We start from the raw sequence: 17,164 nt of genomic DNA, 5'->3' as shown, positions 1-17,164 counted from the left end.
GTTATTAGATATAAATGAGTGTAGTACTGACAATGGTGATTGTGAACATACGTGTATAAATACTATCGGCTCTTTCAACTGCAGTTGCAAAGTTGGATTCAGTTTGGACATCGATAAACATTCATGTCAAGGTAGTGCCAGATATATTTTTTTTTGACTACAGTTTAAGTATTAACAAATTCTCACACTGTGTATTTGATATTCACATGGGCAAAATTGTATTGTAAAATAAAAAAGTGGAAAACCACAGGTCGCCCAACGCGACATAAACGAAAATGTTGCAGGCTGGGTTTGATTGACACTTCTGAAAACAACACTGAAACTTTCATAGCGTTTGACATTGAGTCGTGTAAAAGTTAAATAATTTACGTGAACACTTTCAGTATGACATTTTACTTTCTATACGTTTTTAACATAAGCCTAAAGATGTATGAAAACAAATAATCAGCAACAACTAGACACTGATTAACACGAAAGAAGTCACGTGTGTGACTTGACTGAATGATTTATCCCTTATTAACAGACCCAGTTAAACCGAATTTGCTATTATTTATCATGGTTGCATTCTATGTTTTCAAAGGGTCTTTTGTAATATCAAAACGTTTTATCATTCTTTTATCCTAACATTAATATTGAACATTCCGAGGCTGTACTACACTAAGTTTCTCTGTTTGTTTGTTTTATCCACACTGTTTATATATTTTTTATGAACTATGTATTTTGTGTATTTACTTACCAAGTACACATCCATGAAGTCATTGCTATAATGGAGACTGGACGTTCATTGGAGATGGCTTTTCCTTTTTTTATTTTTAATGCATGTTTAAATGCACATATTTTCGGGCTCATATGTTCATTATACAGATATAAACGAATGTCTTACGAATGTACTAACAGCGAAGGTTCATACATATGCTTGTGTGATATTGGATATAGCCTTGTCAATGATAGTCATTCATGCAGAGGTAAAAGTATTTGTTTGTATATACATCCTATGTAGACTTGCTTAGCTTTAAAGATGTGGTATAACATTTTAAAAATCGAAACAGTTATTCAGTTATTTTGGTTATTACAGAAATATTTCCAATGCATGAAAACCTCTTTGTTCAAATTTATACACGAAAAAACATTCATATTCAATAACATATTTATATCCTGTTACACTAAAGACTGCTTCTATGAAACTAAAGTTTATATTAATGCGTTACAGATCAAGATGAATGTAGTTTAAATGAAGGAGGATGTCAACATACATGTTCAAATAACGAAGGTTCATATAAATGTTCGTGCGATATAGGATATATCCTTGGCAATGACAGCCATTCTTGCATAATATGAAGTCTGTTATAACGTTCATTAGGTCAGAGTAATACAAATTGATTGTATACAGTCATGTAAAAGAGATAAGATATCATGGCACGCATTTTGGCCTCTAGAAGATGGGTACAACTGGAGACTTGTTAAAAGTTAAACATATATGTTTAGTCTTTTCATACCTCTCTTATTATTTTTATGTATGCTAATCCTGCAAAAGAATGTTTTGCTGCGTAAAGCGTCGTTGGAAACAGTATTTTATATATAACATAACCAGTAGTCATGTGCCTATCTTCAGGGAGTGTGACGTCATCATTTTCCCTATATTTTCTATATAAAAACGCCATCTTGGTCTCGGAGGAGGGAATTTTCAGAGGAGGAAACCTTCAGTATATTCAAAGACTGACGTTATCAATACCGTAAAACAATGCTACGCTACATGTTTTATGGCATATTAATTGCTTGATTAATTGAATTGCTATTATAGTGGAGTTTTGATGAAATGCGTTTTAAAATTAGATCAGAAGTAGATCAATCACGCAACACGTACATGATTAAGAATGCTAATAGGGCCATCCAAATGTACTAGTAACAGTACATGTCCACCCGGTATGGTAGGCTGTTGTGTCTAGGTTCTATATAGTATGCTTATATCGGTTGATGCAAGGGCCATATAAACATAATACCAGCTGTAACGGTTCTGTTACAAGTGTATACATGTACAGTCGTATAATTGATCAATGTTAAGACACAGTTCAGTAAGAAACAGCATACAGTTTATATTCTTTTTATTAGGACTACGATACACAACTATAACATCTTAATGTACAATATATATGAAAACTATTAACATAGAAAAAAGTTCAATATACTTCATAATTTTTAATTGCATAACATTGAATCTATTATTTACAATAACACTTAATCCACTCAATCAATAAACACATTGTTCACTGTCCAACAGGGAAATAGTCTTTTTTGCCAATGTTCTGTACAAGCAATATTGTCTTTATATCAGTTAAAATCCATATGGATAAGATATATAGTTTTCACGAATGACTCGCTTGTCAAACACTAGTCTGTAATCTTTGTTTTGTGACATAGTTAAAAGTTTTGTACTATTTCTGTCTTTACTAATTTTGAAAAGATCCTTGACTGTTATTGATTCTTTGGAACTATCAAGTACCATTGTCTTCATTACATCGAAATTAATCGTTTGTAAATTTCTGTAACTGAGTGTATTCCTCTGATTTTACAATGTGTTTGTTTTCCAGATTCATCCGGCTTTTTTAAGCGAAATGCATAGTTTTTTGGACCTCCAGTAATGAAAGTTATTATAGCGTTTCCTGAAACTTCGTCAGTAAGATCGCCGAGATAATCACCTAGGGAAGGCACCCATTCACCCTCCTTTGTGGCAAATATTACCGAATCTGTGTCCGCGTACAATGCCCTTTCAGCTAAAGGCTCTAAGTAACTGTTTTAGACGGGCTTGGGCAGTCGTATAAGCAGCTATAATGACATTTGTTTTTGCGTTAGTGTCCACAAAATTGTCTTTATATTTCCATTTTATTTCAACCAGGTCGTCTGAAACATAATTAACACAGGTGACGTCTTCTTTTTCACTGGTCAATTTATCGAAATATACGGCAGGATCGTCGATGATTTCAACTTGTGACATGTTTGAACGTTGTCCAAATTTACCCCAAAACGAATTCAGCATCAACTTTGCTAAGGCTCTCATGCCGGAATTTTTTTTGTATGTTTTCATAATCAAGCCAGATACCCTCCTTTTCATGGTATTGTGTAATATACTTCTGTTTTAGTTCTTTTGTTGTACACCACGATGGCCAACCGCTAGCTTCCTGCTTCAGTTTCAAGAAGGTATTTACATACTCAGCAAATACGCCTCCTTTCATAGTATTGGGATCGTATTGCGACACGTTCTCAAAGTGCCAGACTTCATAGATGTTCGCGATTTGATAGCCTTTTTCAATGGCTTTCTTTAGTTCATCTGTCACCCACGTTCCTACAAAAGACCGTTGTTCATCTGTATGAGTACACGTACCTTCATTCTTAACCTCTGCGCACGATTTACATAGATGAAATAACAACTTGCCGTTGACTTTGCATGGTAGAACAGGGTGAAACAGCTGACGTGGTGGAATGACTTTGCATTTAATCAGGCCTTCATAGTTTTGAAGACTTTCAAAATTTTCTGTGATGATGGTAAGATGACCCAATGGTACTTTTCTGGTTTTGTTAATGAAAGGATAAAGAGACGTGACATCGTAGTACTGGATTGTCTCTACCGATGAAGCTTCTTTGTAGAGTGTAAATGCTTCTGTACGTCCTCCAAAGAACGCGTCTCTCGGCTGCAAAGGTGTTATAATTTGACAGTTTTTGATAAATTCCGCCATTACAGGATCTCCGATTAACTGCTGGTCAAATTCTGACTCCCATATTGATACATACGTATAGCCATTTTCCTCTAAGTATTTCTTCTTATCAAGTGTCCTCTGGTAGAGTTCACCCATGGTTAGTTTTCTCACCGGATTCACTGTAGAATTGGAGTACTTTGTCGGATTTCCGTGCCAAAAATCTCCATGAAATTCTAATACGACCTTTTCGCCCCCGATAGTCTCGTAGTAATCATCAACCATGTATGGCCCTAAGCACTTTTCACCACCGTTCCTGGCATGTTGAATCTGGTGACTTTGGGTATGCGACAGGTATTTAATTCACTGCAACGCTTTAACTGACTGCATTTGTTCCGGTTTATATCCGTGATGTGGAATAATGCCGATAGAATCTTGTTCTAAAAAGTTAGTTCTAAGAACTAAATTACACGCAGAGGCTATTGTAATACATTGCTCGAATGGATCAATGTTTGTTATGCTCATGAAGTTATCCCGAAAGGTTATACAACCTCGTCTAAGTATATCTACATCAGATCTACAGTACTCCAACAATTCCGACTGAAAGTTAAATGGCTTGTCTTTGTTTTCTTCATACCATTTCAAGAATATTTCTCTGTCTGATGGCTTCATCGAGTCGTAGTTGTAATATTGTACATCTGGTAAGCAATCAAGCACTGCTCCTTGGTTTTCCATTCGATTGTAGAGGTGTGGAAAGTAACCCTTTTTTCAATTCTTCAATGCCAAACATAGCTGGTAGTTTCGCCAGTGCCATGGGTATAAAGTTGATTGAATCAATCATTCTAACCTTGCATCAACCGATATAAGCATACTATATAGAACCTAGACACAAAAGCCTACCATACCGGGTGGACATGTACTGTTACTAGTACATTTGGATGGCCCTATTAGCATTCATAATCATGTACGTGTTGCGTGATTGATCTACTTTTGATCTAATTTTAAAACGCATTTCATCAAAACTCCACTCTAATAGCAATTCAATTAGCCAAGCAATTAATATGCCATAAAACATGTAGCGTAGCATTGTTTTACGGTATTGATAACGTCACGCTTTGAATATACTGAAAGTTTCCTCCTCTGAAAATTCCCTCCTCCGAGACCAAGATGGCGGCTTCATATCGAACATATAGGGAAAATGATGACGTCACACTCCCTGAAGATAGGCACATGACTACTATAACCAGTGCTCTGAATTGACCTGTTCTCCACAACTAACTAACAGCTTCCCTATATATTTCAAAGGTGGAATAAGACAAATTGAAACGTATTGTATTCAGTCAACATTCATCTTGCTCAAGATTCGAACTTTTGACATCTAGACTTGACTCACACTATTAAGCTAGCCCGGATGGATTCAAAGGAAAGTTTTAGATTGATGCTTTACTCCGTCAGTTCGGGAATATGAACACACTGCTTGCTGTATATTTTACAAACATAGAAATACAGACAGCAACAGTTTTAAAACAAATAAAAAATACTTACATGTGTGTATATAATTATATTATTTAGACATTGATGAATGTGTTGACAAGAACGCCGGTTGTGACCATATGTGCATCAACACAATTGGTTCTTATACCTGCAGCTGTGGACGTGGATATAGTTTGAACAACAATAGCAATTCGTGTGAAGGTAACTTGAATGGTAGTCAGACGATATATGTTCAGTTACTAAAACAGCAATATTACTGTAATCATGTGCTATTAGTCAGTGTGTTTAGTTACACTGTAATCTTCATTAATTTAAATGAAGCTTCTAGTAAATAATGTTTTATGAAAAGTTATTCACTTATTAAGACATTATGTTTCGCGCCAACGCCTTGTTTGGTGTTATTCAATTTGAGTAATTCCCCTTGACAGCGTTTCGTTTATATTCAATGTATCATTTCTTAGATTCAAAATTGTTTGTTTAGATATAAACAAATGTTTAAGTGACAATAGTGGTTGCAAAGAAATGTTTTAGTAGGATGCTTCATACGACTTACTCCGTAAATGCGGGAAAATGAACACATTGCTTGCTGTATATTTTACACCATTCAAAAGATAAACATAGAGATACAGGCAGCAACATTTTTGAAACATAAAAAAATACATACCTGTGTGTATATATTTATCCTGTCACTTGCAGTATTTTCGACCCGATATCAGGGTGCCGTATATCTTTCTTGATATACCGTCAGTTGATCATGTGACCAGTGATATACGGTCAGTTGATCATGTGACCTTATGATCGATATTGTTGTCATAAGAAATTTTGCAACGAAACCATCATCATTGTGTTGGAAATGTCCGAACTAAGAAAATGAGTGGTCAAATAATGAGTTTTTATTCAAAAACGAAGAAGTTATTGCGATTTTGCCGGTAATCACGTCATTATATAAGTGACGTCATTACGAATATGACGTCATTAAAGCGGTTGTCGCACACTTATTTTTGTAAAATAAATTGCCAAATATCGGAAAATGAAGTAATGACAAGATAAATAGAATAATAGGTTAGTGCCTAAGATGGAGAAAGTTTATCTGGCTCGGCTCCGGACGTTATCAGGTTCGCCTTCGGCTCACCCGATAACCTCCTCCACCTCGCCAGATAAACTTTCGCATCTACGGCACTAACCTATTATTCTCTATTTATCTTACTTAGACATTGATGAATGTGTTGACAAGAACGCCGGTTGTGACCATATGTGCAATAACACAATTGGTTCTTATACCTGTAGCTGTGGGCATGGATATAGTTTGAGCAAAAATAGCCATTCTTGTGAAGGTGATGCGTATTTCAGTTAAACGATACATGTTCATTTATAAAACACCAGCAATGCTGTAATGATATGATATAAGTCAGTGTGTTTAGTTACACTGTAATCTTCATTGATTGAAATGATGCTTCTAGTAAATAATGTCTTATAAGTTTTCGAATCATATTTATGCATTTATCAAGACATTATGTTTCACTGCAACGTCTTGTTGGGTATTATACAACTTGAGTAATTTCCCTTGACATCGTGTCGTGTATCCTTAATGTACCATTTCCTAAATTCAAATTGTTTGTTTAGATATAAACAGAAGTTTAAGCGACAATGGTGGATGCAAAAACATGTTTTAGTAGGATGCTATACTCTGTCAATTCGGGAATACGAATCCATTGTTTGCTGTATATTCTAACACGATCCGATTCATTTTCTTATTAAACAAAGAAGGAAGAAAACAGTGAATTATAATACAACAAATCACTGTTCTGACGTCACATTTATTACGTCATGGCGTCAAACGGTATAGCGGCGCGCTAGAAAAGAAACCGATTGAAAACGGGCAAATTTTTAATGAATGTCGTCAAGGATTTACTTAAAAATCCTTGTTAACGTGTTAGAATCGAAATAATATATCTCATCCAGTGATTTGCTCTTGAATAAATCATTGTTTGTCGTTCAGATGCGTATTATTATATCACTGGGGCTGCGCCCTCGTGATATAATTCCGTCGCATCTGAACTCCAAACAATGATTTATTCAACGACAAATCACTGGATGAGATATATTATTTCTTAATTTTACAAATTTTAAAAGATAAACATAGACATACAGACAGCAACAGTTTTGAAACAACTAAACAATACATATATGTGTGTATATAATTATCTTATTTAGACATTGATGAATGTGTTGACAAGAACGCCGGTTGTGACCATATATGCAATAACACAATTGGTTCTTATACCTGCAGCTGTGAACGTGGATATAGTTTGAGCAACGATAGCCATTCTTGTGAAGGTGATATAATATATGTTCATTTATAAAACAGCAATTATACTGTAATGATATGATATAAGTCAGTGTGTTTAGTTACACTGTAATATTCATTGATTGAAATGGTGCTTCTTATAATACATGTATGAATCATATCTATGCATTTATGACGGCATTATGTTTCAGCTCAACGTCTTTTATGGTACTATTCAATTTGAGTAATTCCCCTTGACAATATTTCGTTAAATAATCAACTTATCCATTAATCGATACGATATTTCAGTTTTACCTTTGTTCTTTCGTAATAAGCGTTTCAGACGACTGTGATAATTTCATTAGAGAAAATCCTCTCTATATATATGCTTTTTATTTTTATATTGTATCTTCCATGTACCATTTCTTAAATTCAAAATTGTTTGTTGAGATATAAATGAATGTTTAAGCAGCAATGGAGGATGTCAGCACAAATGTTTAAATGATGTTGGTATTTATAATTGTACCTGTGATATCGGTTATAGTCTGAGAGACGACAGTCATTTATGCCAGGGTCAGTCTATTTTATACAATACAAATGCATGTTACTTTGTAATTAATCTTTATCAGCTTGACCAATGTGTTTTAGCCACAGGGGTCACGTCTTAGAGGCCTGATCCTTAAAGAATGCCGCGAGTTAAGTTCGTAGTATGTTTTGAAATAAATGAATGTTCAATTTGTATATAGGAAATGTATTACTATATCAGAATTAAGTGATGTTTCACAACAAAACTTTTAAGTAAGTCATCCAACTAGTAGACTTATATGTGGAACAAAGGTATAAACTCTCAACTTTGACATTATAGATATTGATGAATGCATTGATAAAAATGGAGGGTGTGAACAAACCTGTTCCAATGAAGATGGATCTTTTACATGTACTTGTGGCATAGGATTTATCCTGAATAACGATAACCGTACATGTCAAGGTAAAGATAAATGAAATTATATCAACGAAAGTTACTTTAACATTCTTGCGCTTTGCCTTTACCCGTCACACAACTAGTATACAATAAAACGTAAGGAATGAATTATTGAAGACATTCCTTTTTTCTATAATTCAAGACACTTCCTTGATTCTATGACATGCATACATGTTTTCAGATTTAAACGAATGTCTGGTTAACAACGGCAAGTGTCAACACTTCTGTAATTATAGCTATGGCTCATATAGCTGCACATGTAGTGTCAAATATGTTTCAACAAATGACATTCGCAGGTGTGAAGGTACTGGTATATATTGTTACAGAATAAACATTATTTGATAAAACTCATAAAAGCCATACCTGCTTAGTTTGTTTCTTTTGTGTATATAATTCTAAAACCTTTGATATGTTTTCAGATGTTGATGAGTGTTTGTCAGACAATGGTGGATGTCAACAGATCTGTTCCAACTATGAAGGCTCTTATAATTGTACATGTTATACTGGTTTTGAATTTGAAACCGATAATTATACATGCGCAGGTAAACTAATAGTTTATTAACATAAATGCTAAGGCATTGGAAACAAGATCCATCTAACTTGGATGTGTATTTAAATATAACCTCTGTTTAAGAAACAAAACTTAGTTTTGTCAGTGATATTGATTAACGTATGTTGCTTTATTTAAACGTTTGAAAACTTATAAAACACAATAACATCTTAATGATATATATATACATGTACCTATGTGTAAGAAATGTTATTTTATACAAGTTCTTGGGCTTCACGTTCCAGATGTATTTAAAAATAAATACATCGTGTGTAGATAGTGTTGGAAAAAAAAAACAACAGTAGCAACAATAAATTACACTATGAAAAAGGCAATTCTTTGTCGTTTGGATTGTTATCAACTTGGGACAGCTGCTTCTATAATCGAATGAAAATAATTTGCAACATTTTTATAGACATTGACGAATGCTTCTTTGAAAATGGTGGCTGTCAACATGAATGTATCAATTACCAGGGATCATATCTGTGCTACTGTACAAATGGATATATGTTGAGTCGCAACAGACACTCGTGCGCAGGTAACTAAATATATATTTGGTATGACCTAGACAGACCTTTAGTTCCACATATGTAACATTACAGACAACTATAGACTTTGGTTTTTTGTTTACTTTTACGTGTAAGATTCAAAATTTATTTTTTATTTCAAAACTGTACAACAATATTTGTATAACATCAAATTGATCTAAAATGTTTATAATCAAACTTATTTAATTAACTGTGATTAATTACATCGTGCCACTATATTATCGGTTTGAGTATATACTAAAAAGTATTTATGGAGAATTACTTTGCTTGTGTTATAGTTGGAAAAGGATTTTATGAATCTGTAATTAGAATGTTTCTTTAAAACCTTTATTTTAGATGTAAACGAATGTCTCACTGATAATGGTGGATGTCAACAAAACTGTACAAACCATGTTGGTACATACAGTTGCAGCTGTGAACTCGAATATACCTTGGCGGAGGACAACCATACATGTGAAGGTATTATATCAGCCATCATTCAAATTTTTACACATTGCCGTTTTACTTTCAGAAAAAGAATGAGTTAAGGCTAGTGTATGCATATCTCCTGTCTAGAATATTTAAAAATGCTATCAAGCTTTGCCAGTTAAACGTAAATATGCTTTTGCGTTTTATTATGTACATTATTGCAAACGTCTATGCTACCCTACTGAATTCATCTAGCATAATATTCGGTACTTATTTCAAAATGGTATAAAATGTATAATGTACAGATATTCAGCGGTATTTTCGTGCAAAGCCCAAAGTTATCTTTGTAAAGCTTGCGTTTCACATGACGTATCGAATATTCCATAGAAGACAAGCAGTAGCGAGGGTGTTTCAAATAAGATACTTGTACTTTCGATACCAGGAGAGAAGATAAATAATTTTTTGAAATATTGAATTTTTATGAACATTAATTTTATGCAATTTATTTTATAAGTCATAAATGTAGTTTCTATGTGTCAAACGGTTCTATGTCTTAGATAACTTTTGTATGATATATTTATCGTATTCGTGTGAAATTGAATTTATCTTACGGGTGGCAAGGAATTATTATTTGTCTGAAAAAGAATTCTGCTATTTCAGTGGGAGTTGACAATATTACGCGGAATATAACTGCTAATGAGAACGCTGTACGGAATATAACTGTTAGCTCTGCAGGCAAACATGAACCGAGCCAAGGAAGCGATAGAAATAGTAAAGTTATTTATTTATATATTGTAATAATGCCTTCTGTGATGTTTATATTGAGAATCTGTTTAACAGATGTCGTATATTTTTGTATACTGTATTGTTATTCAAACCAAAACTGTAAGAATGAGGGTAACAAATATGGAAATGCCGAACATATTATCCAAACAGAGAAGGCCGTTAGCAAATTTCTACACATAATATACATTCTAAATGAAAACTTTAGAAAGTAATGCTACTGCAAATATTTATACATATAATAATAATGATAAGATGAACATATAAAAATTATTGTAAAATAATTCTTTTTTAGTAGGATGCATGCGACTTCATTATTTTTATGTCACCTTGGATAAAAACATCATTCAAATTCTAAATTCAGTGAATCTATATTCACGAAAGAATATGTTGTTTTTGTTAAAAAAGGGAACAGTATATTGAATGATATTGCGTTTAAATAGGATTGTGCCATATTTTCTACCAAATCAAAGGGAAATGATCTGCCCTGTAGTGATTTATAATTGTTGTCAGGTTTATGAAGATCCAACTATGGGTTACAATGTTTTGTTGGAATGTACGAATTTAAAAAAATACGGTCAGTAAGTTCGCAGTAACTGAAGTGATCCAGATAAAAGCTATGCCTGGGTCACTGTCCTATAGTGATCTATATTTGTGTTAAATTTCACGAAGGTCCATCAATGAATTAATTTGCTATGTGGGAATTTATGGATTGTAAAACAAGTAAAGGACAATAACTTTGGTTACTGAAGTGCTCCTGTCAAAAGTTGCGTGTGCACTACCGCCCTATAGTAATCTACATGTGTGTAAAGTTTCATAAAGATCCATCAATAAGTTACTTGGATGCAGTCAAAAATCCTTATATTTTACAAAATTAAGGGAAAATGTTTGCTGTTACTGGGTCTAGAATAAAACGACGGCCAAGGAAGATAATACTACATTTGAGCAAAGGTCAGTGCTAATGAATAATTTTGTGAGGTTTGATGAGTTTAGAGGTTTGGTGATTTTAGCTATAATACTGTTTTGAATTATAAGCATGTTTTACCAAATCAAGGGAATTAACTCTGCTTTTATTGGGACTAGGAGAATAATACTGCATATGAGCAAAGACCATGTGCTAATCAATAATTATATAAGGCTTGGTGTTCCTAAATAAATACTTTATTAATTTAAGCATTTTCAATTTCGTACGGACTGACAGACGGACGCACGCACGAACAATATAGTAGTGTGTTAAAAACAAGTGTTTATAACAACATATAAACGGAATTTACAGTAGAAATAAAAACATAAGCTATGAAATCTAAACTTTCAAATACTTTGTTTTTAGATTTGCCGATTATAGCTGGTACAATAGGTGGTATTGTGTGTCTATGTGTCGTGGTTTTAGGACTCGTGATTTTGTTCAAGAAGTGCAAGAGGTATATCTCAGTCAAAAATAATATGGAATCAAATGTAGCCATGAAACTGTCACGAGGTTGTGGTATGGAAGACACGTATATTTTCTAAATACAAACAAAAACTTTGATAATACAGAAAGAAAAATGTTTGGTAGTTGAACACTACTTAGTATAATTTCGGCATGAACATGTTTGTCCTGTTTTCACTAAGGATGTGGAGTTATCATTTTTAAATCTTTGTAAAGCATAGCACTTTTAATTTTATACAATAAAATTCGACCATAGAATCATGCTATATTCATACCCTAAACAACTTTTTTTCAGACGAAGAAAGAGAGATGATGATATGACGTCAAGCAGTGTTGTACGTCTCGACTTGATGCATCCGAAATCAAACAACCAGGAATGCTTTACTAAATTATAACAGCGGGAAGACTTACAGACACATGCTTCCGGAATCAAACAACCAGCAATATTTAACTAAACTATAACACAAGAAAGACTTAGAGAGACATGCTTCTGTAATCAAAGACCCGGCAATATTCAACTAAACTATAACACCGGTAAGACTTAAAGAGACATGCTTCCGGAATCAAACAACCAGCAATTTTCAATTCAGTTATAATACCGACAAGACTAGAGCGACATGCTTTCGGAATTAAACAACCAGCAATGTATACTATTTTTAGAAATATTTACACATGAAAGACAAGCAAGGAAGACTAACAAAAGACGGTAACGTCTATAGTCTATGGATAAAACTGTCAAGAATCTACTGGGACATATAAGGGAGAAAAGAAATACTTTGCAAGTTTTGAATTCTGTTCAAATTTCATTTTGTTTGCAAACACTACTTTATCTTATTTGTTTTTGTGTTTTCATTTTTGTATTATCCTTATAAATTATGTAGCATTTACTTTTTAAATTAAGTGCCAATTTTAACTAACTTAGAAAACGGAAAAGAAACATTGTGTATTCAGAGTACCTGATTCTTTTATATACCACGGGTTTAAAATTTTAATCAGTGAAAATCGAATATCTACTTTATCGTAAAATAGGTCAAACAAAAATAATTTATGATTTTTTTAATAAAGGTTATGTGTTTGTCTGTCTGATAATATCTCATTTGTTCTAAGTGGTAGACGTATTTTTGGCATGCTGATATAACTGAAACAAAAGTTATGCTACACTTTACATAACGTTTAACGCACCGTCAACATTTTAACAACAATTTTCATATTACAAACTATAGGTTAATGAGGACGTTTTAAAGAATATGCTATTATTAACAATTGATATATACAACAAAATCGAGTATTGCAATGATATAATTTGATTCGTTTCGTGACCTCTACCCATTTTTATATGGTCAAAAATAAACCTAAATGTACTGTGTTAGTGAACGAGCAAATAACATTAATGAGGGTAGAGAGGTGTTGCTATTGAATTGCATTGATACATGTATATGGTCAAATAGCAAAAAATAAATATGTAAATATTAAAATGTCGTTCTATTTTGTCACGATCTTCCTATTTCATAATCGAATTCGTCTTCTGTTAGTTCTAGATTTTTAAACGTATATCTTTTCCGTTTTCAAAATTGGTTTGAGGTCGTGAAATGGATGAAATGATATAATAGATTTCCCGATTTCGTTGAAATGCTAATATGTTATTTCAACATGTGTCTTATCATGTGAGATTGTTCATTATTGTAATGTTGACAATGTAAGAAAACGTTTCCAAAATGTGGGGCTTTCGAATTTGAAGTATATTTAAAAATGTTAAACAATATGCAATATGTTGTACAGTTCGGATTCAAATAAATTTTATTGAGCTGCTGGATGTATTTTGAAATATGCACATTCGTCTTCATTGCCAAGCCATTAGCCGAAACTTTTCTGGTGTACTGTGAGGCACATTTGTTCTTACAAATTCTCTCTGAATTCGATTATTTCTGTTAGTGCACACTGTCTCTATAAATCCATTGTATCCTCAAATTCATTTTATCCTCGTGACAAGAGTTCACTTTCAAATACAGAATATTCAGATTCTCCTGCTCCTATCAGTCGAAAAGACTGAAATATTACGGCTGAGTTTTTGACAGATTTAAGTATATAATTATTAAAACGTTGAACCAGTTCAAATGTGTAGTATAGGTCGGGCGTGTATATAAAGTAGGTCTGAAACCAAGTTCGGGGAGCGGTGGTCTAGTGGATAAGGTGTCGGCCGCCCAATCAAGGGGTCGTGGGTTCGAGCCCCAATGGCGTCACGACCATGACTTCTCATATGACACCAGTACTGGATTTTCCAGGAAGCGGACTCGAGAGTGGTTCCAATAAGCTTGAAGCTTTCATCACAATCGAGCTAAAACAAATTAGTATAAACTAAACAAAGTTCGTGGATTTGCTTCTCGTCTGTTCGCCGTAACTGATGCATTTGTTTTGCTGACTTGTTTATATAAATTCTCCGTATACATATATATGAGTGAAATCTTATTATTGTGTCCAACACGTTAGTGTCCAACTTAAAATGCGCTAAACAACTAAACTAAACATTATGTCTCAAATCACTCGGGTCATGACCTCATTTATGGAAAACGTTTAGAATTTTACTAAATATAAGTAAAAAATTACCATGATCCAGAATCTTTATACAAATACTCTGTTATCCATTAAGGTGTTATATTAATTATGCATATTTTACATTGAATGCGTTCTGAGATTTTAGAATTATTACCTGCTTCTTCCAGCTCAGATGATATATCTTCATTATGAAAAATTGGTTTAGTAGATATTAAATTGAACTAGCATAGCTATTTAGCTGTTTGTCATCATGGTTACGTATTTCATTTAGCCAAAATTGAATGAATGAATCGCATTTTGATCTCTGATTTAGTTCACTCACATGTTTAAAACGTTTGTACAGTTCAGTTTTCATAATAAAGATATAGATAAAGCCTTATGTCCTTTGTGTATTTTTTGTGATTTGTAATTCCTTGTTTCCCACTGGCAGATAAAATCCTTTAAGTTTTTTTTCTGGTGTTTAGGTATGCTTTATTTTTATAATTCTGTACATAGTTGAAACGTTTGTTTCCAAAAATATATTCCCTTGCCACTTGAGAAGTGAGGTTTTAAAAGGTACATTTAAGTTCAACTGGTTAATATACAATAATATAGTAACGTATGTATTACGCAGTAATATGTTCTTTTTTTAATATATAAGGTCTAAAGCAGTAAGGAGAGTGGAATATACTTGAAATTCCCACAAAGTCAAACGACTACTAAATTATTTACGCACATCGTTATATTTAAAACCTATCTGACCCGTGTTCAAAATTCATCTAAACGCCTTGTAACATACACATTATTTAAAGAAATCCTTAACAAACTTTATGGTATTTGTGTATTAAACGCTGAATACATCACAGAATAAAAATATTTAAATTACTATACGTTGAATTGCACTTTCTTAAACAAATACCAATAAAATGTGTTTTAGTATTAAAAGTAATCCATCAGAGTTTTCTGAAAGAACTGATTGGTCCATGAAATAATTGAGATTGAGTCTGATAAAAACATCCATACGGGAGACTATTTTCTGGTCCTTTGGGATCATGGAGTCCATTCAACATATGTGTGATAGAGTTCCGCTTAAGCCGGTGCTAGGGGGCGTGAGAGGTGTTGCACATTTCATTACCTCTCATGAACAGACTCGATCAAACCGAGTCTACTATAAGTCTTCTTGGTTGCAATCTTTGCTTCCAACGGATCTTTTTACAGATTTTATTCTTGAAATGTTAATTTTCGGTGGCACAATACTGGCAATTCGCAAAATTTAATATAGTCTCTTTTCAAACATATTTGCAAGAGCTTGTAAGCCAGTCGGATCACCTTTTATGTTTTTAAACAAAGAAACAATTATACACTGTATGTTCATTTTGTTACTAGATATATCGCATTATAGTTGGATAATTTTTTAAGAATGAAATGAATTGTTTTTGTCAAATTTGTAAAATGTTTAAAACATGATATCAAAAGAGGATACAATGCGAAAATTGTGTATGGTTGGTGACTAACTCATCTACAGTAAATCGCTACGCTTTCCTATTTGATTGTGCGGAGACTAATACAGTGTACATGTAAGACATCTTGATGTTGTTCTCCTAAATCAAAAAAAAAAAAAAAAAAACGGACGGAGGGAGTGGAACTTTGTCTTGTAAAGGGAGAGGGGTGCAAATGCAAGGGAACGTATTGCAAGGGGAATGGATTGTATGGGGCGATTAGGGTTTTTAGAAGAAAGAGAAAAGAAACGTCAACAAGACAGAAGACAACATACGCAACAGACAAAAAACAAATTGAAAATAGGGACATCACCTTGGAACGGTCAGTAACCTATATAAAGGAAACTGGGGGTTTAAACGCGTTTAGAGCATGATAATCTCGCACTTACCCTAGACAAGACAGTGTAAATAAAATCACTCCACGCTGAGAAAGACTCTAACAGTAGTGACAAAATACCAGATCATATAAAAGTAAAACATAAAAATAGGGTCAATCTAAGGTATAAATACACCAATGTACTCAACAACTTGTCCGAAGGCAGAGCACCAAAAGCCTAACTTTGGAAGGGCACGACTAAGCAAGCTGCAAAAAATAAAGCCAAAAATGGTCACTGCACCTTGCCAATATGATCTTAACGTACAGTACGCACCAGGCTAACAAATGTGTTGACAATATAGCCCCGGAATGTGATAATGATACCTCAGCAGTCGTTGTTCTTGTCATTTGCCGTCATTCAATAGGTTCAATAAAAATAGAAATATCAACTACTCTATAATCTCGAAGGCAATACATGTAGAAAAGGAATTTCCGCTGAAAAATCTCCTCAAGTCCGAAATTGTCCTTCCTCGTCTTCCCTGTGACCTCTATGCTACCATTCGTTCCAGCTTTAGCCAGGAAGACGATTGCTGAAGTTCAATATATTTCACACTGTATAACCCGCTATCCCAACGCCTGATGCACAG

At 33.6% G+C, this 17,164-nt stretch overlaps 1 protein-coding gene across 1 annotated transcript in view; it reads left to right on the top strand.

Annotated features, from left to right (window-relative positions):
• LOC123548858 (fibrillin-3-like) overlaps window positions 1–15,102 on the top strand; it is a 39,473-nt gene extending 24,371 nt beyond the window's left edge. The window contains exons 16-28 of the mRNA XM_053524100.1: window positions 9–131; window positions 1,211–1,327; window positions 5,262–5,384; window positions 6,395–6,517; window positions 7,398–7,520; window positions 7,921–8,043; window positions 8,336–8,458; window positions 8,872–8,994; window positions 9,418–9,540; window positions 9,887–10,009; window positions 10,619–10,729; window positions 12,072–12,162; window positions 12,466–15,102. Of these exons, the coding sequence (XP_053380075.1) occupies window positions 9–131; window positions 1,211–1,327; window positions 5,262–5,384; window positions 6,395–6,517; window positions 7,398–7,520; window positions 7,921–8,043; window positions 8,336–8,458; window positions 8,872–8,994; window positions 9,418–9,540; window positions 9,887–10,009; window positions 10,619–10,729; window positions 12,072–12,162; window positions 12,466–12,565 (1,526 nt within the window). The 3' untranslated portion in view covers window positions 12,566–15,102. The remainder of the gene's footprint in view (window positions 1–8; window positions 132–1,210; window positions 1,328–5,261; window positions 5,385–6,394; window positions 6,518–7,397; window positions 7,521–7,920; window positions 8,044–8,335; window positions 8,459–8,871; window positions 8,995–9,417; window positions 9,541–9,886; window positions 10,010–10,618; window positions 10,730–12,071; window positions 12,163–12,465) is intronic.
• The last annotated feature ends 2,062 nt before the right edge of the window (window positions 15,103–17,164 follow it).

This window comes from Mercenaria mercenaria, chromosome 15, assembly GCF_021730395.1.
Source record: "Mercenaria mercenaria strain notata chromosome 15, MADL_Memer_1, whole genome shotgun sequence".
NCBI classification, from domain to species: Eukaryota; Metazoa; Mollusca; class Bivalvia; order Venerida; family Veneridae; genus Mercenaria; species Mercenaria mercenaria.
This window is presented reverse-complemented; position numbering and strand designations above follow the sequence as displayed.